Source organism: Dendrobates tinctorius, unplaced genomic scaffold (genome assembly GCF_039654945.1).
Source record: "Dendrobates tinctorius isolate UK_male_01 unplaced genomic scaffold, ASM3965494v1 ptg000020l, whole genome shotgun sequence".
NCBI lineage: Eukaryota > Metazoa > Chordata > Amphibia > Anura > Dendrobatidae > Dendrobates > Dendrobates tinctorius.
In genome coordinates, this window is record NW_027361688.1 from 15,180,333 (window position 1) to 15,204,560 (window position 24,228).

The window sequence follows — 24,228 nt, forward strand, 5'->3', positions numbered from 1 at the left end:
GAAGAGGATGGTCTAATATGACCCTTCTCCAACGCCTCCTTAATATAGGACCGCATAGCCTCGTGCTCGGGTACAGATAAATTGAAGAGCCGACCCTTAGGAAATTTACACCCCGGGCTTAGTTCAATTGCACAGTCATAACTCCTATGAGGAGGCAAGGACGCAGACTCATTCTCACTAAATACATCATAGAAGTCCGCCAAATAGTCAGGAACCTCATGCGACTGAGGAGAGGTGGAAAAAACCGGAGCCTCACTAAAGGTACACCGGCAACCCCAACTCACCACAGACACAGACTTCCAATCCAAAACTGGATTATGAATCTGCAACCAGGGAAACCCCAGAACAACGGCATCATGCAGACCATGCAACACCAAAAATCTGCAATTTTCTTGGTGGTCTGGGGCGACCCGCATGACCAACTGGGTCCAAAACTGAGGTTTATTTTTAGCCAGAGGGGTAGCATCAATCCCCCTCAAAGGGATAGGCGTCTGCAGAGGTGTCAACGGAAATCCACAACGTTTAGCAAAATCCAAGTCCATTAGGTTTAGCGCTGCTCCCGAATCCACAAAAGCCTTGGCGGAAAATGTGGACAGGGAACAGATCAGAGTAATCGCCAAAAGAAACTTAGGCTGAACCCCACCAACAGAAAACGTGTGTGCAAAGCGTTTCTCACGTTTAGGACAAACAGAAATAATATGTGAGGCATCTCCACAGAAAAAACACAGCTTATTGCGCCTTCCGAATCCCTGACGTTGCGCCTTAGACAAAACTCTATCACATTGCATAGGTTCAGACGTCTGTTCAACCGGTGGCAACACCTCTCGTGTAATCCTGCGTTCACGTAAACGCCGATCAACCTGAATGGCTAAAGACATAGAATCGTCCTGACCAGAGGGAACAGGAAATCCCACCATAGTATCTTTTACGGCTTCTGACAAACCCTTCCGAAAGAGAGCAGCCAAGGCACTATCATTCCAGGTAGTAAGGACCGCCCACTTTCGGAACTTTTGACAGTACAACTCTGCAGATTCTCGACCCTGGTTCAATGCTAACAGGGTCTTTTCAGCCTGATCAATAGCATTAGGTTCGTCGTACAGCAACCCCAAGGCTTGAAAAAATGCGTTCAAATTAGTCAGAATAGGGTCATCTGGTTTCAAAGAAAACGCCCAATCCTGGGGATCGCCGCGCAGCAAAGAGATGACAATTTTAACCTGCTGCGCGGGGCTCCCTGACGATTTAGGCTTCAAAGCAAAAAATAATTTACAATTATTTTTGAAACTCAAAAATTTAGATCGATCCCCAAAAAATACATCAGGTGTGGGGATCTTTGGTTCAACAGCATGTGAACGAGCAAGATAGGCGGAAATTCCTCGCACTTCAGCAGCGAGCTGCTCCACACGATCAGACACTTGCTTTATCTCCATTGAGAGAAAAAAAAATTCCCCCTACGGCCTCAGAGATATAGAGGAAAGAATATACACACTCCTCTTTTTTTTTTTTGTTTTTTTTTAAACACAATTCTTTCCTGCTATTGAGTACCCAAGGATCTGCGGTTTGGCGGGTGATTCTGTTATGATTGAGTCACCGTAGGAGGCAAAAACAGAAATGCTAGCTAAGTCCAGAAAACCAGAGAAGTTGGCAACTATCAGATTGCAGACCCCTGAACCTATCAACACAACTAGCAGTAGCCGTGGGGGGTTCCTACGATGACCTAGACCCCTCGATCACAGCCGGAGAGATACATAGGCCTAAAGAAGGAAAGGGGAAATCTAACTGCCCCAGAGCAGACCCCAAAGCAATAGGCAGCCCCCCACATATAATGACGGTGAAGCAAGATGAAAACACTTACACAGACAGAAAGACAGGCTGAGCAAAGACGGGGCCCAAAAACTACCTAGATAGGAACGGATAGGAAGGCTGCTGTCTGCAATCTGCCAAAACCCTATCAGAGACAAAAGCCAACAAGCTGATATAAAAATGGCCCTGAAGCAACTAAGCTTCAAAAACTAAACCAGCACTCAGGTACTTTCAGAAGACAGAGCTAACGGAACACTGCACACTCCAGCAGGGAGTGGCAGAATCCAAAAAGCAAGAAAAACAAAAACAAATCTTAAATGCAAAAAAGGCAAAACAGAAAACTTAGCTTTAGGAGAGCAGGAATCAGACTGGTGTCCAAGAGTCCACAGAGAAATCACCCGCAGGGCAGAAAGGGCGTAGGCTGCCTTAAATCCAGTCAGTGACTCCACTCAGCCAATCGTCCTCATCAGTCCCAGGTGCCTGATAATCAGGCTCACTACCTTCCTTCACTAGAATAGGGAGTTCACCAGGCCTCAGTGACGGAGGGGAAAATGAACTCACAACAGATGTCACTTCTGACACAGACATGAAAAAGCTAGACTGCAGTTTGCCAAAATGTATGTGAGTAACACAAAATCCCTTTTGGAAAGCGTCTTGTGGACAGAAGAGATCAAGATACAGCTTTTTGGTATAGCACATCATTCTATTGTTTACAGAAAATGAAAAGAGGCCTACAAAAGAAAGAACACAGTGCCTACAGTCAAATATGGTGGAGGTGTAAAGATGCTTTGGGGTTGTTTTGCTGTCTATGATTAAAGTTGGTTTGAGTGTGTGCAAGGCATCATGAAATCTGTAGATTACCAAAGGATTTTGGAATGCAATGTAGTGCCCAGAGTCAGAAAGCTGGGTTTGTGTCTTAGGTCATGGATCTTCCAGCAGGACAATGACCCCAAACATACTTCAAGAAGAACTCAAAATTGGATGGAAACAAAGCGCTGGAGAGTTCTGAAGTGGCCATTAATGGGTCCAGATGTAAATCCCACTGAACACCTGTGGAGCGATCTTAGATTTGCTGTTGGGAGAAGGCGCCTTCAAATATGACAGACCTGGAGCAGTTTGTAAAAGAAGAGTCTCCCAAAATTCCAGTTGATTGGTGTAATAAGCTTGTTGATAGTTAACAAATGAAATAAACATGTTTATAATAAAACGTGTAATTTCAATAATTTGGTGGGACAATTTCAAGGGTGCCAACACTTTCGTCCATGACTGTAACTAAATATTAGTTTATCGCATCTTCGGAAGGATTGGTTTTCATGTGCCCTATTCTCTAGGTTGGTGGGGTGCACTATCTAATGAACATGTCCTACTTATGGGGTATTAACATCCCCTCTGAACACTAGTATGGGATAATGAAATGATGTAGCTATGGGGGGGGTCCAGATACAATCTGGAGCCTGGTGCCTTTGGTGCATAAAGCATAGGCAAAACATAGGTGGGGGCCCTATTATAGATTTTTCAGTGGGGTCAAAAAGGTTACATCCATCTGGTATCCCAGCATTGTTTTACTACATTTTATTTTCTTTAACTTTGGCCACAAAGGTAAATCTTGGCAAAAGAAACTGGAAAGGATGATTCAGAAGGGATGTTTTCGGAAAATGATCAGTCAAACTAATGATAATATTGTCGTTTCCTAAATTCTTGATCTTTCTGGCATGAAAAGATTGTAGAATTTATCAACAAAGATCACGTTTATTTTTCTTTATATTAATTTTACTATTGCATATGACAAATGTAAAAGCTCCTCCACACATTAGAGTGTAGTTGGCAGAACCTGTCAACACTGGTAGGACCAGATGACAATCTAATGTATATGGAGGTCTCCTGACTCTCCCATGACAGATGATGGTCAGATTAAGATATGGATTTCAACACCGACATGTTTGTTTTTTGATTATGAGCCCTTGGAATGTTGAGCTCGGAATGTTGATCCCTTGGAATGTTGAGCTCGGCTGTTGAGCCCTCGGAATGTTGAGCCCTTGGAATGTTGAGCCCTCGGAATGTTGAGCTCGGATGTCGAGCCCTTGGAATGTTGACCTCAGAATGTTAAGCCCTTGGAATGTTGAGCGTGAAATGTTAAGCCCTTGGAATGTTGAGCTCGGAATTTTGAGCCATTGGAATGTTGAGCTCGGAATGTTGATTCCTTGGAATGGTAAGCTCAGAATGTTGAGCCCTCAGAATGTTGAGCTCGGATGTTGAGCCCTTGGAATGTTGACCTCGAAACGATGAGCCCTCGGAATATTGAGCGCTTGGAATGTTGAACCCTTGGAATGTTGAACTCAGATGTTAAGCCCTTGGAATGTTGACCTCAAAATGTTGAGCCCTTGTAATATTGAGCTTGGAATTTTGAGCCATTGGAATGTTGAACTCGGAATATTCAGCCCTCTGAATGTTGACCTTGGAATGGTGAGCTCAGAATGTTGAGCCCTTGGGATACTGAGCCCTCGGAATATTGAGCTCTCGGAATGCTGAACTCAGATGTTGAGCCCTTGGAATGTTGCGCTCGGAATGTTAAGCCCTTGGAATGTTGAGTGGGAAATGTTGAGCCCTTGGAATGTTGAGCTTGGAATTTTGAGCCATTGGAATGTTGACTCCTTGGAATGGTGAGCTCGGAATGTTGAGCCCTTGGAATGTTGACTCCTTGGAATGGTGAGATCGGAAAGTTGAGCCCTAGGAATGTTGAGCTTGGACTGTTGAGCCATTAGAATGTTGAGCTCAAAATGCTGAGCTTTGTATAACCCCCCGCCCACACAACTTCCTGTGTACACTATATACAAAGCAGCTAATCTGTGCTTGGACTAGGAAGCATGAGACACCTAGTCCTATAGTGATAATCTTCTGTTGATAAGACACTGATTTTTTTTAAACAAAAGTACATATTCTAGCAAGTGACACATCGCTGGAATCAGTCTCGAGTCAGTCCCTACATCATGGTGCACTCAGATTACATAGCAAAAACCTTCTGACAGACTCAATTTAAGAAAAGATCCTGTATAAAGGAAACAGTTTTTATAGAACACCCTTTCGGCAATCCAGCTCCTTTCCCACAATTGCAGATTGAAAATAATAAACTGGCCATGGGTGCCGGGAAACCTTGATGTTTTTTTTTCACTGGACAGCATTCATGCCGAAAATATGGTCTTGTAAACAAGCCCTCACATTAATTTTTTAAAAAAATGTTTTGCCTTTTTTTATATCATGATCTTAATTTAAAAAAAAAGTATTCTTGCAGTTTTCACACTGGCCACTGAAGCTTCTTTAGACCCATTCTTTCAAGAAGATTTTTCAGCAGCCTCCTTATCAGCAGAGGCAGGTTTATAATAAAAAGCAACAACTCTATACACAGCTGATTACACAGGATCCAGCATCCATAATGGCTGATATCACTGCTCCCCTTCCCTCTGTAATGACTTTGCACACGCTCATTAGATGCTTCCATACAAAATCAGAGTCTGTTTATTGCTGCTAATGTACATGTAGATTTCCTAAAGCATCGGGAAGTTAGAAAAAAAAGCCCCAGTGGCTAGTGTAAAAACTGCAAGATTTATATAAAAAAAAAATTGTAATAAAAATTGTGAAAATGGGAGAAAAATAAATTGCCAAAAATAAAAAAAAATACATTTAACCACAAAATTTGATTAAGACAAAAGTCATTTTTCTGTTAACACATTCCCTTTAAGATAACCATACAGTATGATTTGTCATCCAAACTGTTTTTATTGTGCGCGTATTCTTCAAATGTCCGGTATTGGTGTGTTCCCATACTATACCACGGATCTGTTTCCTATACTAACAGCTATTGTCCCTTATTGCAGGACTTCATGCAGAGATGTCAGTATCTGAAATCGTCCCCGGTATTCATGATGTGTCATCACGCCGTCAACCCTGACCCTTTCATTTCCATCTGTGAGAATGACATGTGTGATTGCGCAGAGGACGTGCACTGCCCCTGTCACACCTTCCTGGAATATGCAAGAACCTGCGCCCAGCAAGGCGTTATTGTTGGCAGGTGGCCGATAGAAACTACCTGCAGTAAGTTACAAAAACATTACCGGGTCTTGTTTATTATTGTATTTGCACCTTTTTTTTTGTTGGGGTGGATGGTTTATCCATCCGTTAAATCATATATATCCCTATGGATGGTTTTTCCATTCATTTTTGGTAATGATGTCCTTTTTTCATTTTTTCCCTATCTCATATATTGTAGAGTGGTTTCAGATTAATTCTAGGGTGCTGGCAGATGGGTATGTGTGCCTACAGCACTAGAGATCTTACAAGTAGCAGACCGCTTGAGGCTGGGGAGAAAAATCCCGCAAGAGTAGGCTTACTTTCCCTAGAAGGTGGGAGGCGACTACACACTTGGCAGAAAAATCCCGCAAGAGTAGGCTTACTTTCCCTAGAAGGTAGGAGGCGACTACACACTTGGCAGAAAAATCCCGCAAGAGTAGGCTTACTTTCCCTAGAAGGTAGGAGGTGACTACACACTTGGCAGAAAAATCCCGCAAGAGAAGGCTTACTTTCCCTAGAAGGTAGGAGGTGACTACACACTTGGCAGAAAAATCCCACAAGAGTAGGCTTACTTTCCCTAGAAGGCAGGAGGCGACTACACACTTGGCAGAAAAATCCCGCAAGAGTAGGCTTACTTTCCCTAGAAGGTAGGAGGTGACTACACACTTGGCAGAAAAAACGCACAAGAGTAGGCTTACTTTCTCTGGGAGGTAGGAGGTACCTACATACTTGGAAGAAAAAACCCACAATATTAGGTTTACTTTCCCTGGGAGGTAGTAAGTGCCTGCACACTTGGGAACAAAAACCTTGCAAAGAAGGCTTACATTCCCTGGGAGGTAGGAAGTGCCTACACATTTGGCAGAAAAAAACCCTGCAAGGAAAGGCTTACTTTGCCAGGAAGGTAGGAGGTGCTCATATACATGGCAGGAAAACTCTACAAGAGGAGATTTACTTTCCTTTGGTGGTAGGAGGTGTCTAAACACTTGGCAGAAAAACCCTGCAAGAGGAGTCTTACTTTCCCTGGGAGGTAGGAGGTGCCTACTTACTTGGCATAAAAAAATCCTCAATAGGAGGCTTATTACCCCTGAGAGGTATGAGGTGTCTACACACTTCACATGAAATCCCCACTAGAGAAGGCTTACTGCCCCTGGGAGATAGAAGGTGTCTAAACATTTGGCAAAAAAACCCTACAAGAGTAGGCTTACTTCCCCTGAGAAGTATTAGATGCCTACACAAGTGACAGAAAAACCTCACAAGAGGAGGCTTACTTCTCCTGGAAGATAGAAGATGTCTACACAAATGGCAGAAAATCCCCTCTAGAGGAGGCTTACTTCCTCAGGGAGGTAGGAGGTGCCTACGCACTAAGCAAAAATCCTACAAGAGTAGGCTTACTTTCTCTGGGAAGTAGGAAAAACCTACACACGTGGCAGAAAAAAGGGGAGGCTTACTTCCCATGGAAGATAGAAGGTGTCTACACACTTGCCAGACAAGTCCTGTAAGAGTAGGCTTACTTTCTCTGGGAGGAAGGACTATACACTTGGCAAAAAAAAGCCTGCTAGAGGAGGTTTTCTTCCTCTGGTAGGTAGGAGGTGTTTATACAATTGGCAGAAAATCCCAGCTAGAGGATGCTTACTTCCCCTGGGAGGTAGTAGCTGCCTACACATGTAGGAGAAAAATCCAACATGAGTAGGCTTACTTTCCTTGAATATGGGAGGTATAGGGGGCCTACACACTTTGGGTAGGAAAAATCTTGATTCGAAATGTTACCTATGAAGATTTCAGACAAGGGTATATGAATTTCTGTTACAACACCTGTTCAAGTCACGTAATTGCGGCTGGATCGGAGGACACAAGTCCATCCCTCTCGTGAAGAACTTTACAAAGGGTCGTATGGAAGGGAGCCTGACTGGAGAGTCAGACTACCGATGGCTCGCTTGTAGTCTGTTACCATGGAGACATACAGGTTCACATAGGATCTTTTGATGTAAAATTGTGAAAATTACTTGTAAAGTTCCTTTTTTTTCAGGTGCATAGGGAAAATTGTAAACTTTTGGTTATGAATCTCTATTGAGACTGTCAATCTTGTATTTCTGCAGAGCCCCAATGTCCACACGGAATGGTGTACAATGAATGTGTGTCGCCTTGTGTTAAATCCTGCCAAAGTCTCGATATTAATGAAGTGTGCCAAGAACAGTGCACTGATGGATGCAGTTGCCCTGGTACGTATAGTTATCATATATGTCTCAGTTTTGAAAATAAAGCTGATCCAGTGATCAACTGATCACCGCAAAGCTTCAAAATCATCAAGAAAAATTTCCTACAGTGGCCACTACAGGCGAAATTTAGCATTACATGTTGGCCATTGAAATGAATGGCTGGGCCAGGACATCCCTTTCTTCTTCCTTCGTTATCAGCTTTCTGCTTTGGGTAATGGAGGAGTTTCCAAGTGGAGGACGCCATGTTTTTATGTCCTAAATTAAATCCTCTAATCTCATGATGACTACATGCCTTCATGATCTTAATGAGACAATGTGCTTCTTATAACTGTTAGGTAGATGTAGTCTTACAAAGGAATTGTCCACCTTTGAGGAAAAATTATTATTTTTTTCATTTCTTAAATTGGGCGTAATAATTTTTGCAATCGGGTTTCATTACAAATTTTCCATTGTTTGAATTTTGCAATGTCTTTGTTTCACTGCATGTTCAATTACGATGTGGTCAGGGGCCATAAATCAGCTGAAAGGAGCTCAGAAAAAGACAGATAAGGGAGTTACAACTCTCCTATCTTTCAGTCTGAATGAGCTCACTGATAGTTTCTCAGTCAACTCATTCTACAGCCCGCAATACAAAGTGCAACACAGGGGCTATAGAAGGTAAGGGCTACCAAATTTTTTAATGAAGCTCTTAAAAATTATTTTCAGCCCATTTAAGAATGAAAAAAATTGTCATCAAAAGGTAGAAAACCCCTTTAAGCTTTTTTTTCCCCACATATAGAAGGAAAAGTACTTGATGGATCCCGTTGTGTGGCACATGAGGAGTGTCCCTGTATTCATTCTGGCACCCGATATCCTGTAGGATCCACACTCAAAAGAGACTGTAACACTTGGTAGGTGATGAAGCATCTTATTATTATACTGTTGTTACGTATATATTATTATACTCCTATATTCCTTCCTTCATGACACTCAAGCTAAATAGGCCGCAAAACTATGATCAGTGGAAGGAACGACTCCCATCTTATCCGCCATTGGGTCTGCAACCTATCGGAATAGATGATCCTGAGTTACATCCTGTATTTTACTCAAGAGCTGCACTCACTATTCTGCTGGTGCAGTCACTGTGTACATACATTACATTACTGATCCTGAGTTACATCTTGTATTATACTCCAGAGCTGCACTCACTATTCTGCTGGTGCAGTCACTGTGTACATATATTACTGATCCTGAGTTATATCCTGTATTATATTCCAGAGCTACACTCACTATTCTGCTGGTGGAGTCACTGTGTACATACATTACTGATCCTGAGTTACATCCTGTATTATACTCCAGAGCTGCACTCACTATTCTGCTGGTGCAGTCACTGTGTACATACATTACATTACTGATCCTGAGTTACATCCTGTACTATACCCCAGAGCTGCACTCATTATTCTGCTGGTGCAGTCACTGTGTACATATATTACTGATCCTGAGTTACATCCTGTATTATACCCCAGAGCTGCACTCACTATTCTGCTGGCGGAGTCACTGTGTACATCCATTACATTACTGATCCTGAGCTACATCCTGTATTATACTCCAGAGCTGCACTCACTATTCTGCTGGTGCAGTCACTGTGTACATACATTACATTACTGATCCTGAGCTACATCCTGTATTATCCTCCGGAGCTGCACTCACTATGTACATACATTACATTAGTGATCCTGTACTGGAGGACAGTTAATTTTTCCTTCATCAGATTGTTGTACAGTGCTTTGCAGTAACTGAACCAACCAGGAATGTTGAGAGAGTTCAGCTCTGAAGCTTGCAGATTTGTGATTGCAGCTCTTGAGTAAAATACAGACATTTTCGTGAAATGCCTTCTAAAATGTTACATTTTGATTGACTAAGCCTCTAGAGTGAAGGAAGAGGCATTATGTGTGTGGTGAGGGGTGGTCATAATAATGAATTTATGTCTCTATTTTGACAGATCCCATGGGCTACAAATAGATTTTCATTTACATCCGATTTTCTTTTTTAGCTCCTGCAAAAGTGGGCTCTGGGAGTGCAGTAACGAAGATTGTCCAGGTATTTCCCTTGAAATAGTCCTTACATTAAAAATGCTGCATTCAAAAGGAGATATTCAATTTTTATATAATTAAAGGGGTTTACCACAAGAAAGACATTAATGGCCTACTCTTAGCAGAGATTCAGATTGGCCAAGGATCTGGCATCTGACAGTTCCATTGATCAGCTGTTACATGTCCCATGGTCGCCTGAAAAAATATACATATATTTGGGGCTAAAAAACATGAACAGGTAATTACAATAAAGGATCTCTGAGAACCAGCCACCAAGTCTAAGACTCGTATACTCAAAGGTGGAGAAGTACAGGGGCTTCCTGTATTTAAAAAATTAACTCAGACACTCTGGAGCCCGTTGTCAGGGATGAATATTGGGGTTTGCATTGATGCAATATTTATGGGAGATATGTTTTCATTGTCGTAGCAAATGGACGAGCCTAACACATTCACTCACATCACTGTAAGGCCAGCCCAACACCTCCAACTTAATTTTGGTCAGATGGATGATGCTGTCCATGCCATGTTTCCTCTCTATAAAAAGGTAAAATTGTGATTGGAAGCATGGCAACAATATCTCCCGTCTGGGACCTCCAGGGTCAAAGATATCCTGAAAGTTGAGGATCTCATAAACTTCTAAAAGACCTAGCACATCCCACGACTAGTCCCCATATGAGGTCACTAAAGGGAAGTATGTGGGTGTAACCTTGATCTATTGAAAATCAGAGATGGGTTTCTGTAATTGTCAGTTCTGGAAGACACAGTGCTCTGTGGCTCTGTTGCTCTAAGAAGTGTTTTTCTCCGCTAAGCTTTGCGCCATTTCCTTGACACAGGTTTAGCACTATTTCTTTTGCTATCCTTTTTATAACATGTAACTATATACAGTATACCGCATTGTTTTTCCCATGTAACATCTTTGTATATTTTTTTTAATAAACACTGCCTACCTTTCCAGATTAAATATATCACATTTAGCAGCTCTCTTCCTTTTGTTCTGTAAACCGCACGCCTAAATCCATACGTTACCCATAATGGGTGTCCAGTTGGCCTGTATAAATGATTGGTGGCAGCTAGAAGTTCCTTTTTTTTTACTGTGGAGCTGGCAGTGATCATTTCGGAATATAAATATATATATTTGATGAGTTGGAATCATAGGTGTATATACCATACTGTTATGAGCTTCTTTTCTCCTTCACTTTTGATGTCCGATGAACTCCCTCTGCTGGTGAAAGGAGGTAGTGAAATTGATTTCGATGGGAAAAACCTGTCATCTGAACAGGTGGAGTGTGATTGGACATCCGGAATCTCTGAGTGGATATAAGACCGCTGACGCCCTGCTGGGTTGCTGGTGATCCTCTCTGCTCTGAGCTCTGGCCTCCAGTTTAGTCCTGTCTACTAAAGCTAAGTTTTTGCTCTAGTATTGTTCCATGAGATTTTGTCTGGTTTACTTAGCGTTTGTGTTCAACCAGCCCTGGTTGGGACTGGCTGAACTCCATTTTTTGTCTCTGATCAGTTGATCTCTTTGCTCTGTTTTCAGAATATACCTGAGTGCTGATATAGTGATTTTGAAGTCTAGTAACTTCATGGCCTTTTCTATCAGACGTGTTGGACATTATTTTTGGCAGGGTTTTTGCGTAATTGCAGACAGTTGTTTTTCTTTCCTGTCCTATCTAGCTAGTGAGGGCCCCATCATTTGCTCAGCCTGTCTTTCTGTCTGTGTTTGTGTTTTCATCTGTTTTCACCGTCAATACATGTTGGGGGCTGTCTATTGCTTTGGGGTCTGCTCTGGGGCAGTTTGATTTCCCCTTTCTTTCTTTAGGTTTATTTAGTACTTCGGCTGTGAATGAGGTGTCTAGGACCACCGTAGGAACACCTCACGGCTACTGTTAGTTGTTGTGAATAGGATCAGGGGTCTGCAATCCGCTAGCTACCAACCTCTCCGGTTTTCTGGACTTAGCTTGTATTTTTGTTTTTTCCTCCTCCAGTGACTAATTCATAACAGAATCACCAGCCATACAACAGATTCTAGGGTACTCAATAGCAGGAAAGAATTGTAAAAAAAAAAAAAAAAAAAAGCGTCAGAATTTTTTTTTTATATGTATATTTTTTCCTCTTTTTCTCTGGGGCCGTAGGAGGATTTTTTTTAATGGAGATTAAGCAATTGTCTGATCGTGTGGAGCAGCTCGCTGCTGAAGTGCGGGGAATTTCCGCCTATCTTGCTCATTCACATGCTGCTGAACCAAAGATTCCTACTCCTGATGTGTTTTTTGGGGATCGGTCTAAATTTTTGAATTTTAAGAATAATTGTAAATTATTTCTTGCCTTGAAGCCTAGCTTATTGGGGAGCTCTGCGCAGCAGGTTAAAATTGTCATCTCTTTGCTGCGCGGCGATCCCCAGGATTAGGCGTTTTCTTTGACACCTGATGATCCTAGTCTAACTAATGTGGACGCATTTTTTCAAGCCTTGGGGTTGTTGTATGATGAACCTAATGCTATTGATCAAGCTGAGAAAGCCCTGTTGGCATTGAGCCAGGGTCAGGATTCTGCAGAGATATACTGTCAAAAATTCCGAAAGTGGGCGGTCCTTATTACCTGGAATGATGGTGCCTTGGCAGCTCTCTTTTGGAAGGGTTTGTCAGAAACTGTAAAAGATACTATGGTGGGATTTCCTGTTCCCTCTGGTCTTGACGATTCTATGTCATTAGCCATTCAGGTTGATCGGCGTTTACGTGAACGTAAAAGTACACGAGAAATGTTGCCACCTGTTGAACAAATGTCTGAACCTATGCAATGTGATAGAGTTTTCTCTAGGGCGCAACGTCAGGAGTTCAGAAGGCGTAATAAGCTGTGTTTTTTCTGTGGAGATGCCTCTCATATGATTTCTGTCTGCCCTAAACGAGAGAAACTTTTTGCACACACATTTGCTGTGGGTGGTGTTCAACCTAAGTTTCTTCTGGCAATTACTCTGATCTGCTCCCTGTCCACATTTTCCGCTAAGGCTTTTGTGGATTCGAGAGCGGCTCTGAACCTAATGGACTTGGATTTTGCTAAACGTTGTGGGTTTCCTATGACACCTCTGCGGACGCCTATCCCTTTGAGGGGTATTGATGCTACTCCTTTGGCGAAGAGTAAACCTCAGTTTTGGACCCAGGTGGTAATGCGAGTCGCCCCAGACCATCAAGAAAATTGCAGATTTTTGGTGTTGCATAATTTGCATGATACCATTGTTCTGGGATTTCCCTGGTTGCAAATCCATAATCCAGTATTGGATTGGAAATCTGTATCTGTGGTGAGTTGGGGTTGTCGGTGTGCTCTTGGTGACACTCCTGTTTTCTCCACCTCTCCCCAGTAGCATGATGTTCCTGACTATTTAGCTGATTTTTATGATGTATATAGTGAGAATAAGTCTGCGTCTTTGCCTCCTCATAGGAGTTATGACTGTGCAATTGAGTTGAGCCCTGGGTGTAATTTTCCCAAGGGTCAACTTTTCAATTTATCTATACCCGAACACGAGGCTATGCGATCTTATATTAAGGAGTCGTTGGAGAAGGGTCATATTAGACCATTCTCTTCACCCTTGGGCGCTGGTTTTTTTTTCGTGGCCAAGAAAGATGGTTCATTAAGGCCTTGTATTGACTATCGTTCCCTCAACAAAATTACTGTTAAATATCAGTATCCGTTACCCCTGATCTCTGATCTATTCTCCAGAGTTAAAGGTGCTTGCTGGTTTACCAAGCTTGACTTCAGGGGGGCGTATAATCTTATTCGCATTAAGCATGGGGATGAATGGAAGACGGCGTTTAATACTCCGGAGGGACATTTTGAGTACCTGGTGATGCCTTTTGGGCTCACTAATGCCCCTTCTGTCTTCCAGTGCTTCATGAATGATATTTTCCGGGACTTTGTGGATAAATTTTTGATCATCTATCTGGATGATATTTTGATCTTTTCCAGGGATTGGGACTCTCATGTGGAACATGTTCGGACTGTGTTCCGGATTTTGAGGGAGAATTCCCTGTATGTTAAGGGATCGAAATGCCTTTTTGGTGTACAGAGGATTTCATTTTTGGGATTTATTCTGTGTCCGTCAACTATTGAAATGGACCCGGCCAAGGTACAGGCCATTTATGATTGGGTTCAGCCCACTTCTTTGAAGGCCCTCCAGAAGTTTTTGGGTTTTGCTAATTTTTATCGTAAATTTATAGCTAATTTTTCTGGTATTGCCAAACCTTTGACTGATTTGACTAAGAAGGGTGCTGATGTGCTGAATTTGTCTCCAGAGGCTGTTTCTTCCTTTCAGGAGCTGAAGCGGAGGTTCACTTCTGCTCCGGTTCTGCGGCAACCTGATGTCTCACTCCTGTTTCAGGTAGAGGTGGACGCTTCTGAGATTGGTGCAGGAGCTGTTTTGTCCCAAAAAGATCCGGTAACATCTAAAATGAATCCCTGTGCTTTCTTTTCCCGAAAGTTCTCCCCATCCGAACGCAACTATGATGTGGGGAATCGGGAACTGTTAGCCATGAAATGGGCAATTGAGGAGTGGAGACATTGGTTGGAGGGAGCTAAACATCAAGTCATGGTCCTTACTGACCACAAGAATTTGATTTACCTGGAGTCGGCCAAACACTTGAATCCTAGACAGGCTAGGTGGGCCTTGTTTTTCACACGTTTTGATTTTGTGGTCTCTTTTCTTCCGGGCACTAAGAATGTCAAGACAGACGCCCTCTCTAGGAGTTTCTTTGCTGATTCTCCTATTGTGACCAAGCCTGCTACCATCTTAGGTGAGGGGATAGTTCTTTCTGCCATCTCGCCCGATTTGAGACGTGCTCTGGAAGAGTTTCAGGAGGACAAACCTGAGCGTTGTCCCATTGGAAAATTGTATGTTCCTGACCAGTGGAGGAAGACAGTAATGTCTGAAGTTCATTTCTCCGCATTGGCTGGTCATCCAGGTATTTTTGGTACTAGAGATTTGGTGAGTCGGTCTTTTTGGTGGCCCGCCTTGTCTCGTGAAGTCAGGAATTTTGTGCAGTCCTGTGGGACTTGCTCCCTGTCTAAACCTTGTTCTCGCTCTAGTGGGTTGTTGATGCCTTTGCCGGTGCCCAGGAGGCCATGGACCCATATTTCAATGGATTTTATTTCTGATATGCCGGTCTCTCAGAGAATCACTGTTATTTGGGTGATTTGTGATAGATTCTCTAAGATGGTCCATCTTGTACCACTCCCTAAGTTGCCATCTTCCTCAGAGTTGGTGCCATTGTTTTTGCAACAGGTGGTTCGCTTGCATGGGATTCCTGAGAACATTGTGTCTGACAGAGGAGTTCAGTTTGTTTCTAGATTTTGGAGGACTTTTTGTTCCAAGCTGGGAATTCAGTTGTCCTTCTCCTCTGCGTTTCACCCTCAGAGCAATGGGCAGACGGAGAGAGCAAACCAGACTTTGGAGTCTTATTTGAGATGTTTTATTTCTGCTGATCAGGATGATTGGGTTTCATTTCTGCCCTTGGCCGAATTTGCTTTAAATAATAGAGCTAGTTCTGCCACTTTGATGTCACCTTTTTTTTGTAACTTTGGGTTTCATCCTCGATTCTCTTCAGGGCAGGTGGAGTCTTCTGCCTGCCCAGGTGTTGACACTGTGGTGGAGAGAATGCACCAGATCTGGGTCCAAGTGGTGGATAAGTTGTCTCTCTCCCAGGAAAAGCACCAGCGGTTTTCCAACCGGCATAGGACCATTGGTCCCCAGTTTAAGGTGGGTGATATGGTTTGGTTGTCATCAAAGAATATCTCTATGAAGGTGGCTTCTCCAAAGTTTAAACCTAGATTTATTGGACCTTACAAGATTTTGGAGATTCTTAATCCGGTCTCTTTTCGATTGGCTCTTCCTGTTACATTCAAGATCCATAATGTGTTTCATAAGTCTCTGTTAAAGAGGTTTGTTGAGCCAGTAGTTCCTGTGGTGGCACCTCCTGACCCTGTATTGGTTGAAGGTAATGTGGAATATGAGGTTGAGAAGATACTGGATTCTCGTCTGGCTAGATGGAGACTCCAGTATTTGGTTAAGTGGAAGGGTTATGGTCAGGAGGATAATTCCTGGGTCTCTGCCTCTGATATTCATTCCGAAAGATTGGTTCGTGCTTTTCATCGGGCCCATCCTCATCGCCCTGGTGGCGTGGATAAGGGTTCGGTGACCCCTCCTCAAGGGGGAGGTACTGTTATGAGCTCATTTTCTCCTTCACCTTTGATGTCCGATGAACTCCCTCTGCTGGTGAAAGGAGGTAGTGAAATTGATTTGGATGGGAAAAACCTGTCATCTGAACAGGTGGAGTGTGATTGGACATCCGGAATCTCTGAGTGGATATAAGGCCGCCGATGCCCTGCTGGGTTGCTGGTGATCCTCTCTGCTCAGAGCTCTGGCCTCCAGTTTAGTCCTGTCTACTAAAGCTAAGTTTTTGCTCTGCTATTGTTCCATGAGATTTTGTCTGGTTTACTTAGTGTTTGTGTTCAACCAGCCCTGGTTGGGACTGGCTGAACTCCATTTTTTGTCTCTGATCAGTTGATCTCTTTGCTCTGTTTTCAGAATATACCTGAGTGCTGATATAGTGATTTTGAAGTCTAGTGACTTCAGGGCCTTTTCTATCAGACATGTTGGACATTATTTTTGGCAGGGTTTTTGCGTAATTGCAGACAGTTGCTTTTCTTTCCTGTCCTATCTAGTTAGTGAGGGCCCCATCGTTTGCTCAGCCTGTCTTTCTGTCTGTGTTTGTGTTTTCATCTGTTTTCACCGTCAATACATGTTGGGGGCTGTCTATTGCTTTGGGGTCTGCTCTGGGGCAGTTTCGATTTTCCCTTTCTTTCTTTAGGTTTATTTAGTTCTCCGGCTGTGAACGAGATGTCTAGGACCACCGTAGGAACACCTCACGGCTACTGTTAGTTGTTGTGAATAGGATCAGGGGTCTGCAATCCGCTAGCTACCAACCTCTCCGGTTTTCTGGACTTAGCTTGTATTTTTGTTTTTTCCTCCTCTGGTGACTCATTCATAACACCATACACTCATTGTGAATTCCTCAAGTACCGGCCTAGTAGTGGAAACAGCCTTGGATGTCTTTATAGGATTTAGAACACTACAAGGGCTGATACATCTGACTAACATGGAAGTGGGGGCCCAGGTCCAAATTTTGCACCTGTGCCCATCGGACTCTAATTACATCACTGTGGACAAACCCTTTAGTACAGGACACCATCCACATAAAAGGTGACTGAGCTGCAGTCCCTAAGAATGGCCACTACATATTGTGCGGAGCTGTGGTGTTTTTCCGTCACTGTGGAATTCCAGCACTCATGGGATCTGGAAATAGTTTTTTGTGGTGGTACTCTTTTGTTTTTTTTTAACCATTTGTCTGCCTATCTACCTGGTTGGTGATTCAAGTAAATAGCCAGCATGCAATACCTCACTTTGAACACTAGAGGGTGCTGTTACGTTTAGAGCTTCCTGAAGCTGATCTACGTCAATCAGTTGATCGCCAGTCTGGAATCAATGGTAAAAAAAGATTGTTTTTATGAGTTGTGTCTCCTTTAAAGTATCCTAATAGGGCGATTTAAAGTGCTGTGTATATCCAACTATTATAATAATTATTATAATCCCCATTATCACAATCTACTGGAGCATTATATGATTATAGATCAGAGCAGGACAAGTTCCGGCCTATTCTGGAATAATTATATTCCGGCTCGAGGTAATCGTCCTTCTATTAGTAAATCAGTAATGTCTGGACGAATTTCCATTCAGATTTCTCCTCGGTGTAACAGGAGTGACTTGTGTGATCATTAACTTTTTATGAGCGGTACATTTTTCCACTATTTCAAAGCAAAACTTTCCACATCCCCTGAAGGTGCGAACATCAGACATTTCTACAAAGTTTCAAGTTCACGCGCAAATGGGGGGGGGGGGGGGGGATTCATGGATCAGTCTAAAAACTAAGACGGTCTGGCAGCCAATCAGAGCGCAGCTTACATTTCATTTTCTGCTCTTGAAAAATTAAAGCTGAGCTGTGATTGGTTGCTATGAACAACAAAGACAGTTTTTCTTTCAGGCCGAATTCAAACGTCCGTTAAACACTGCATTGCGATCCATACTAAGACCGAATTTAATGGATGCCTGGATTAACCCTTAGGCAGATTTTGTGAATCTGACCCATAAAATCTGGTATAATTGAGTAAGACTAGAAATAACAGGCCTCATTTATCAAAACTGTCTTTGTTGCCCATAGCAACCAATCAGTCTACAGCATTCATTTCTTAAACTGCTCTTGAGAAATGAAAGCTGCGTCGTTATTGGTTGGTTCATGAATTCCCCAAACTCATGTGTGTGTGCATGAACAAGAAAGTTTGTTGAAATGTCTGATATTGATACCTGTAGGGAATTTTGAGGGATCAGATTGTAGATGGCCAATAACATCTAAGAAGGAGTTAGATGGGGTGATGAATAGGAATAAAGAGGAAAGTTAGGCACAGTTATGTACAGGATGATTGTACTGCAGCTTTGTAGTTAGTGTTTTATCTCATCACAGAGCTGGATTCACATCAATGCTGCTCAGTACTGCAGAATAATGTGCTGCTTCTTAACATGTACGACATAAAGATAGGGGAGCAGGACTCCCTCATGTCTGTGTGTGCTATGTATGGGAGACATCATAGCACTCAGTGTTAGCTCAGAGACCACTGATTAATTAGAGGGGTACATTGGTGACAAATGCAGTATATGTCATATAATGGCCATAAATAGTGTTATTCCTCATGCACACACAAGATAGGTGACAAATATGCTTTAAAGAGTAACCATCATCATAAAAATATGACACTTTGTCAGATATCTTATCTGAGAAATCTGCTTCTTTTTCATCCTGGACTGATCTTTCTTTCTGAAAATGTTAAACTTAGGGGTAAAATTCTTATTTAGAGAAAAAGTCTGATTTTCCCGTTACTAAGCTAGGAGATGACAGTTGGTGCTCATAAAGTTCTATGGAGATTATAACTGTCATTTCAGGAGAACTTGCAGCGGAATGTCTACGTCTGCCCTAGTTCCTGTCTCCATAGAATTTTAAAATCACCAACTGTCATTTCCTATCTCAGTAATGGGGAAATATGTCTTCACTGAATATGGATTTTACAGCTTTTACTCATGAACTGAGAGTGAAGGATCCGTCCAGGAGAAGAAAGAAGTGGATTTCTGTGAGAAATCTTACAAAGTTGATTATTTTCACCTGTACTATTGATTTATGAAATAAAAATTAAAAGTGTGTAACTCGATTTCTGCAAATATCTTCTTTAAACTCTTCCTAATTATGTATGTTTTCCATTGTTTTTGCTCAGGAGAATGCTACGTCACTGGACAATCACACTTCAAGAGCTTTGACAACAAGCATTTTACCTTCAGCGGGATCTGCCATTACTTACTTGCAAAAGACATGGTGGACGGAGCTTTCTCTGTGGCCATAGAGACTGTGCAGGTATCACACTGGATCAAAGTGGAAGGCTCATAGCTCATAAAGTGACAACCATGGGACATTGGTTATGTTGGGCTGCTATATGGTTTCTTAAAGGGGTTGTCCAGTTAAAACAAGTTGTCATCTGTTTGATTGGTGGTGATCTGACCACTGGGTTCAGCATTGATTGGGAGAACGGGGGACTTTTATCTTGGCAAGTATAGAGCGGCAGTGCGTGCCGCTTCATTCATCTGGCTCTGCAACTTCCATCAATCACGTCCCATCTTCCTTATGTGATTCCTTGTCCGACTTCCTCTCCTAGGAAGATATTGAGGCACGCTTCTCAGTGCCTTAGTTGGACTGTAGGCCTAAAACATTCCAGGATTGTCGACTCCAAGTTTTTGGCTGACATTGATCCTTGTGCCCTCAGACCTCCAACTTCTGCTCTCTCTCCATCTAATCTCTTATTCTCCCTCCACTAACCAGGTGTTTCTCTTGTTGACTGTCCCTGCCCCTCCCACACTGGGGCTGTTCCTGAACACATTAACTGTTTCTATCCTAAACCTGTCTACTTCCTGACTTTATTGTGCTCAGCACTGCACTATACCCAATCCTATCTTATAGCTAAATCTTAACCTATGTCCTATGTACTAATCTTATCCTTTCCCTATATCTAATAAATTTATCAGAACACACTGAGTCAACCACATATCATAGCAATACATTAACCATGCACCTTGGTGCCTATAAGGTTCTATGCAATATAAAACACTTTTTAGTATACACATATTATAACCAAGGGAGAAGCACATGACCGTCCTGGTCACCCTCTTACATACAAGGGATGCCTTTTTTTAGCGAGATCCTTTGAAGAGGTTTTTTTGCTAGACTACATGATCAAACATGGCAAAAAATTCTATGTTGAGTCCAGATTCTGACAAAATGAGGCCCAGTCAGAACATAAACGACGAGGTACAACAGGGAATGAAAGTTGATCACTGAGTGCTATGATGTCTCCCAAACACAGCACACACAGACAAGGGGGATTCCTGCTCCCCTGTCATTATATTGTAAATGTTAAGATGCTACACATTATTCTGCAGTATTGAGCAGCTTTTCTGTGAATCCAGCTCTGGGTTGAGATAAAACACTTACTAGAAATCTCCTGATCAGTTCTACTCCTGCCTATGGTGAGACCTGCTGCTTCAAAACACACACAAAAAATTGGTTTCCATGTTACTATACTGAAAGATTCCTATTTCCTATTTTTTCTTTCAAGGGCAGTTTCACACATCAGTGTCTCCGGTACGTGTAGTGACAGTTTTCTCACGTACCGGAGACACTGACACACGTAGACACATTCTAATGAATGTGTCTATGCAGATGTCAGCGTGTTTTCACGCTGACATGTCCGTTTTTGTGCAACAGCACGGATCACACGGACCCATACAAGTCAATGGGTCCGTGTAAACACGGACCGCACACGGATGCTGTCCGCGTGCGATCCGTGTGCGTTTTTAAAAGTCAAAGGGTTAACATTGAAACTAATTTTTTCACTACATGGACACACAGACAGCACACGGACAGTATACGGATCACACACGGATGGTACACACGGACACACGGATAGCACACGGATCACACACGGATGGCCTACGTATCCACACGGACACAGATATCTCCGGTACCGGTTTGTCCGGTACCGGGATTATCTGGACGTGTGAAACCGCCCTAAGAGAACTTTAATCAATAAGACCAGTAGAGGATCCTCCTCCTCGATGTTAGGCCTCGTTCAGACATCAGTGATTTTTCATGTACAGTATGCAAAAAAAAAAATGGTCCGGTTGTCATCAATGTTTGATCAGTTTTTACCATCAGTGTTTCATGAAAAAAAAAAACCTTCTCGTATCTACTACAATGTTAATGTGGGGCAGCACATGGACAGCACTCGGATGCCATCTATGTGCGTGATATCAATGGACCCATAGACTTCTACGGGTTAGTATAGGATTTTTTTATTTTATTTGGGTCAAACATTTAGATCAAGAAGGGGTTGTCCTAGTAGTGAACAACCAATTTACTAGTGTACAGTAGTTGGGATGTATTTATTTTTTCACAAGTGAAAAACACTGATGATACCCTGACCAAGCACTGATGACACACTGACCAAACATTGATGACACACTGACCAAATACTGATGACACACTGATGACACACTGACCAAATACTGATGACACACTGGGCAAACAGTGATGAAACACTGATGACACACTGACCAAACATTGATGACACACTGACCAAACATTGATGACACACTGATGACACACTGACCAAATACTGATGACACACTGGGCAAACAGTGATGAAACACTGATGACACACTGGTCAAACACTGATGACACACTGGGCAAACACTGATGAAACACTGATGACACACTGACCAAATACTGATGACACACTGGGCAAACACTGATGAAACACTGATGACACACTGATGAAACACTGATGAAACACTGGTCAAATACTGATGAAACACTGATGACACACTGATGAAACACCGACCAAACACTGATGAAACCCTGATGACACACTGAACAAACACTGATGAAACATTCATGACACACTGGTTAAACACCAACCAAACACTGATGACACACTGACCAAATACTGATGACATACTGATGATACACTAACCAAACACTGATGAAACACTCATGACACACTGACCAAATACTGATGACACATGTACCAGTGACAAAACGCCGATCCAAAACACTGATGATACTAGCACCAAATTTTTTTGCGTACGTGATAAAGACACGGATGTCAGAGACAATCACTTATTTGAAAGCTTGCTTTGTAATACTATCTTTTGTCAGCAGGGGGCGCTGGCTCTAATGAGAAAATCCCTTTAATTGTGAATTGGTGTTCCCGTAAATACTGACATAGTTTTCTCCACTCTTCACTCTCTCACTTTCTGATGAACATCCTGGGAATTATATAGAAGACTGATGCCAACACAGATGGAAATATGGAGAGAGATCAAGAAAGGCATCCAAGACTTACTAATAACCAATCTGCCCGGTGTACAGCGCCCCCATGTGCCTCTCAGTGGACTAGCAAAATGCCGTTAATGTAAACTTATCACACAGGAATTTGGCCAGTATAGTGGACCACCGATCGGGCTTTTAGCCGTAAATCATGGATGTGAAAGAGCTGCTTTAGTGACCGCCCCCGAGGAGTTTAGAGGAGGCTAACATCCTTCATAAGTCGGGGGTCATCAGCAGGATTGGACATCTAGTTGGACATGCCCAATCACATATTCAACATCAAGGCCAGCGCCAGAGCAGCAGAGCTAGAGTTGGTCAAACTTAGTGGGGTCTGCCAAAATACATTGCTTAAAATTTGGGGTTATGCACCTGTTTAGTCGATGATGATGGTCCCATCTTTATCTTTGCTCTGGGGCCCTATTAAGGGCATTCCTATAATATAAGAAGAGGTTGCCCCCTGCCAATGGAAACGTTGCTATTTAGAAGGACACCATTCCTATGAACGGGACAGGATCATTAGAGACCCCATTATATATTTTATATCTGGAATTATGCTTCTTCTGGCAGTTAAAATCTGCTGAGATAAAGTGTTTTTTTCCCATCTTCATAAATAGCTATTTTCAGATAGTTCCAGTAAAAACAAGCAATTTTGCAATTTACGGCATAGTAAAATTTTCAGCCGTTTTTGAGATATTAGCACTTTTTCTTTTGTTTACAATTCGTTGCCTAGGAGACCGACCACTTCCTTTGTCTAGCTTGTCAGCACCGCTGTGGTCTAGCTTGTGCTGAAGCTGGCCCAAGACTTGGAAGTAACAGACAGCTTCAAAATACTTGTTACAAGCTCAATAGAAAAGTGCTTGCGAGCACTGAGCATATTCTACTGTCTATCAGCGGTGGTCGGTGTCCAAGGCAACGATTGGTAATTAAAAGAAAAGTGCTCATATCTCAAAAACGGATGAAAATTTAAATAAGATCTAAATTGCAAAATTGCTTTAATTTACAAGCACTATCTGGAAATACCCATTTACGAAGATGGGAATAACCCCTTTAAGTCCCTTTTGCTCTCTGCTTCTAGTGTGCAGATGACCCCGATGCTGTGTGCACCCGATCCGCCACCGTGCGTCTCCTGGACATGCATAATATCACATTGAAATTCAAACACGGAGGAGGCGTCTCTGTAAACGGACAGGACATCATGCTTCCGTTGCTACAAGGTAATAATGCGCCATACAGCTATACTAAATATGTAGATCTCATTTATTTCATACTATGCAAACACCCCCTTAAGAGGCTACTATTGAAAGAGTTGTCCAAAATTAGAAAAACTTGCTATTTTTCCAAAAACAGCGCCACTCCTATCTGTAAGTCATATTTGACACTGCAGCTCTGACACATTCATGTCAATGGTGCTAAACTGCAGTACCAGACACGACCTGTAAATACGAGTGGTGCTGTTTTAGAAAAAAAAAAGCAATGTATGTTGTTTTTAAAGGAATCTAATCCTTCTTCTTGACAGTTTTCGGGTAGTAACGTTAAAGGTTTTTTTTAATC

The 24,228-nt window shown here is 42.4% G+C and overlaps 1 protein-coding gene across 1 annotated transcript in view; it reads left to right on the forward strand.

Moving 5' to 3' along the window:
• Window positions 1-24,228, forward strand: part of VWF (von Willebrand factor) — a 175,099-nt gene that overhangs the window by 23,963 nt on the left and 126,908 nt on the right. The window contains exons 7-12 of the mRNA XM_073567769.1: window positions 5,673-5,889; window positions 7,962-8,084; window positions 8,860-8,971; window positions 10,114-10,160; window positions 19,514-19,650; window positions 23,753-23,891. Coding sequence (XP_073423870.1) covers window positions 5,673-5,889; window positions 7,962-8,084; window positions 8,860-8,971; window positions 10,114-10,160; window positions 19,514-19,650; window positions 23,753-23,891 — 775 coding nt within the window. The remainder of the gene's footprint in view (window positions 1-5,672; window positions 5,890-7,961; window positions 8,085-8,859; window positions 8,972-10,113; window positions 10,161-19,513; window positions 19,651-23,752; window positions 23,892-24,228) is intronic.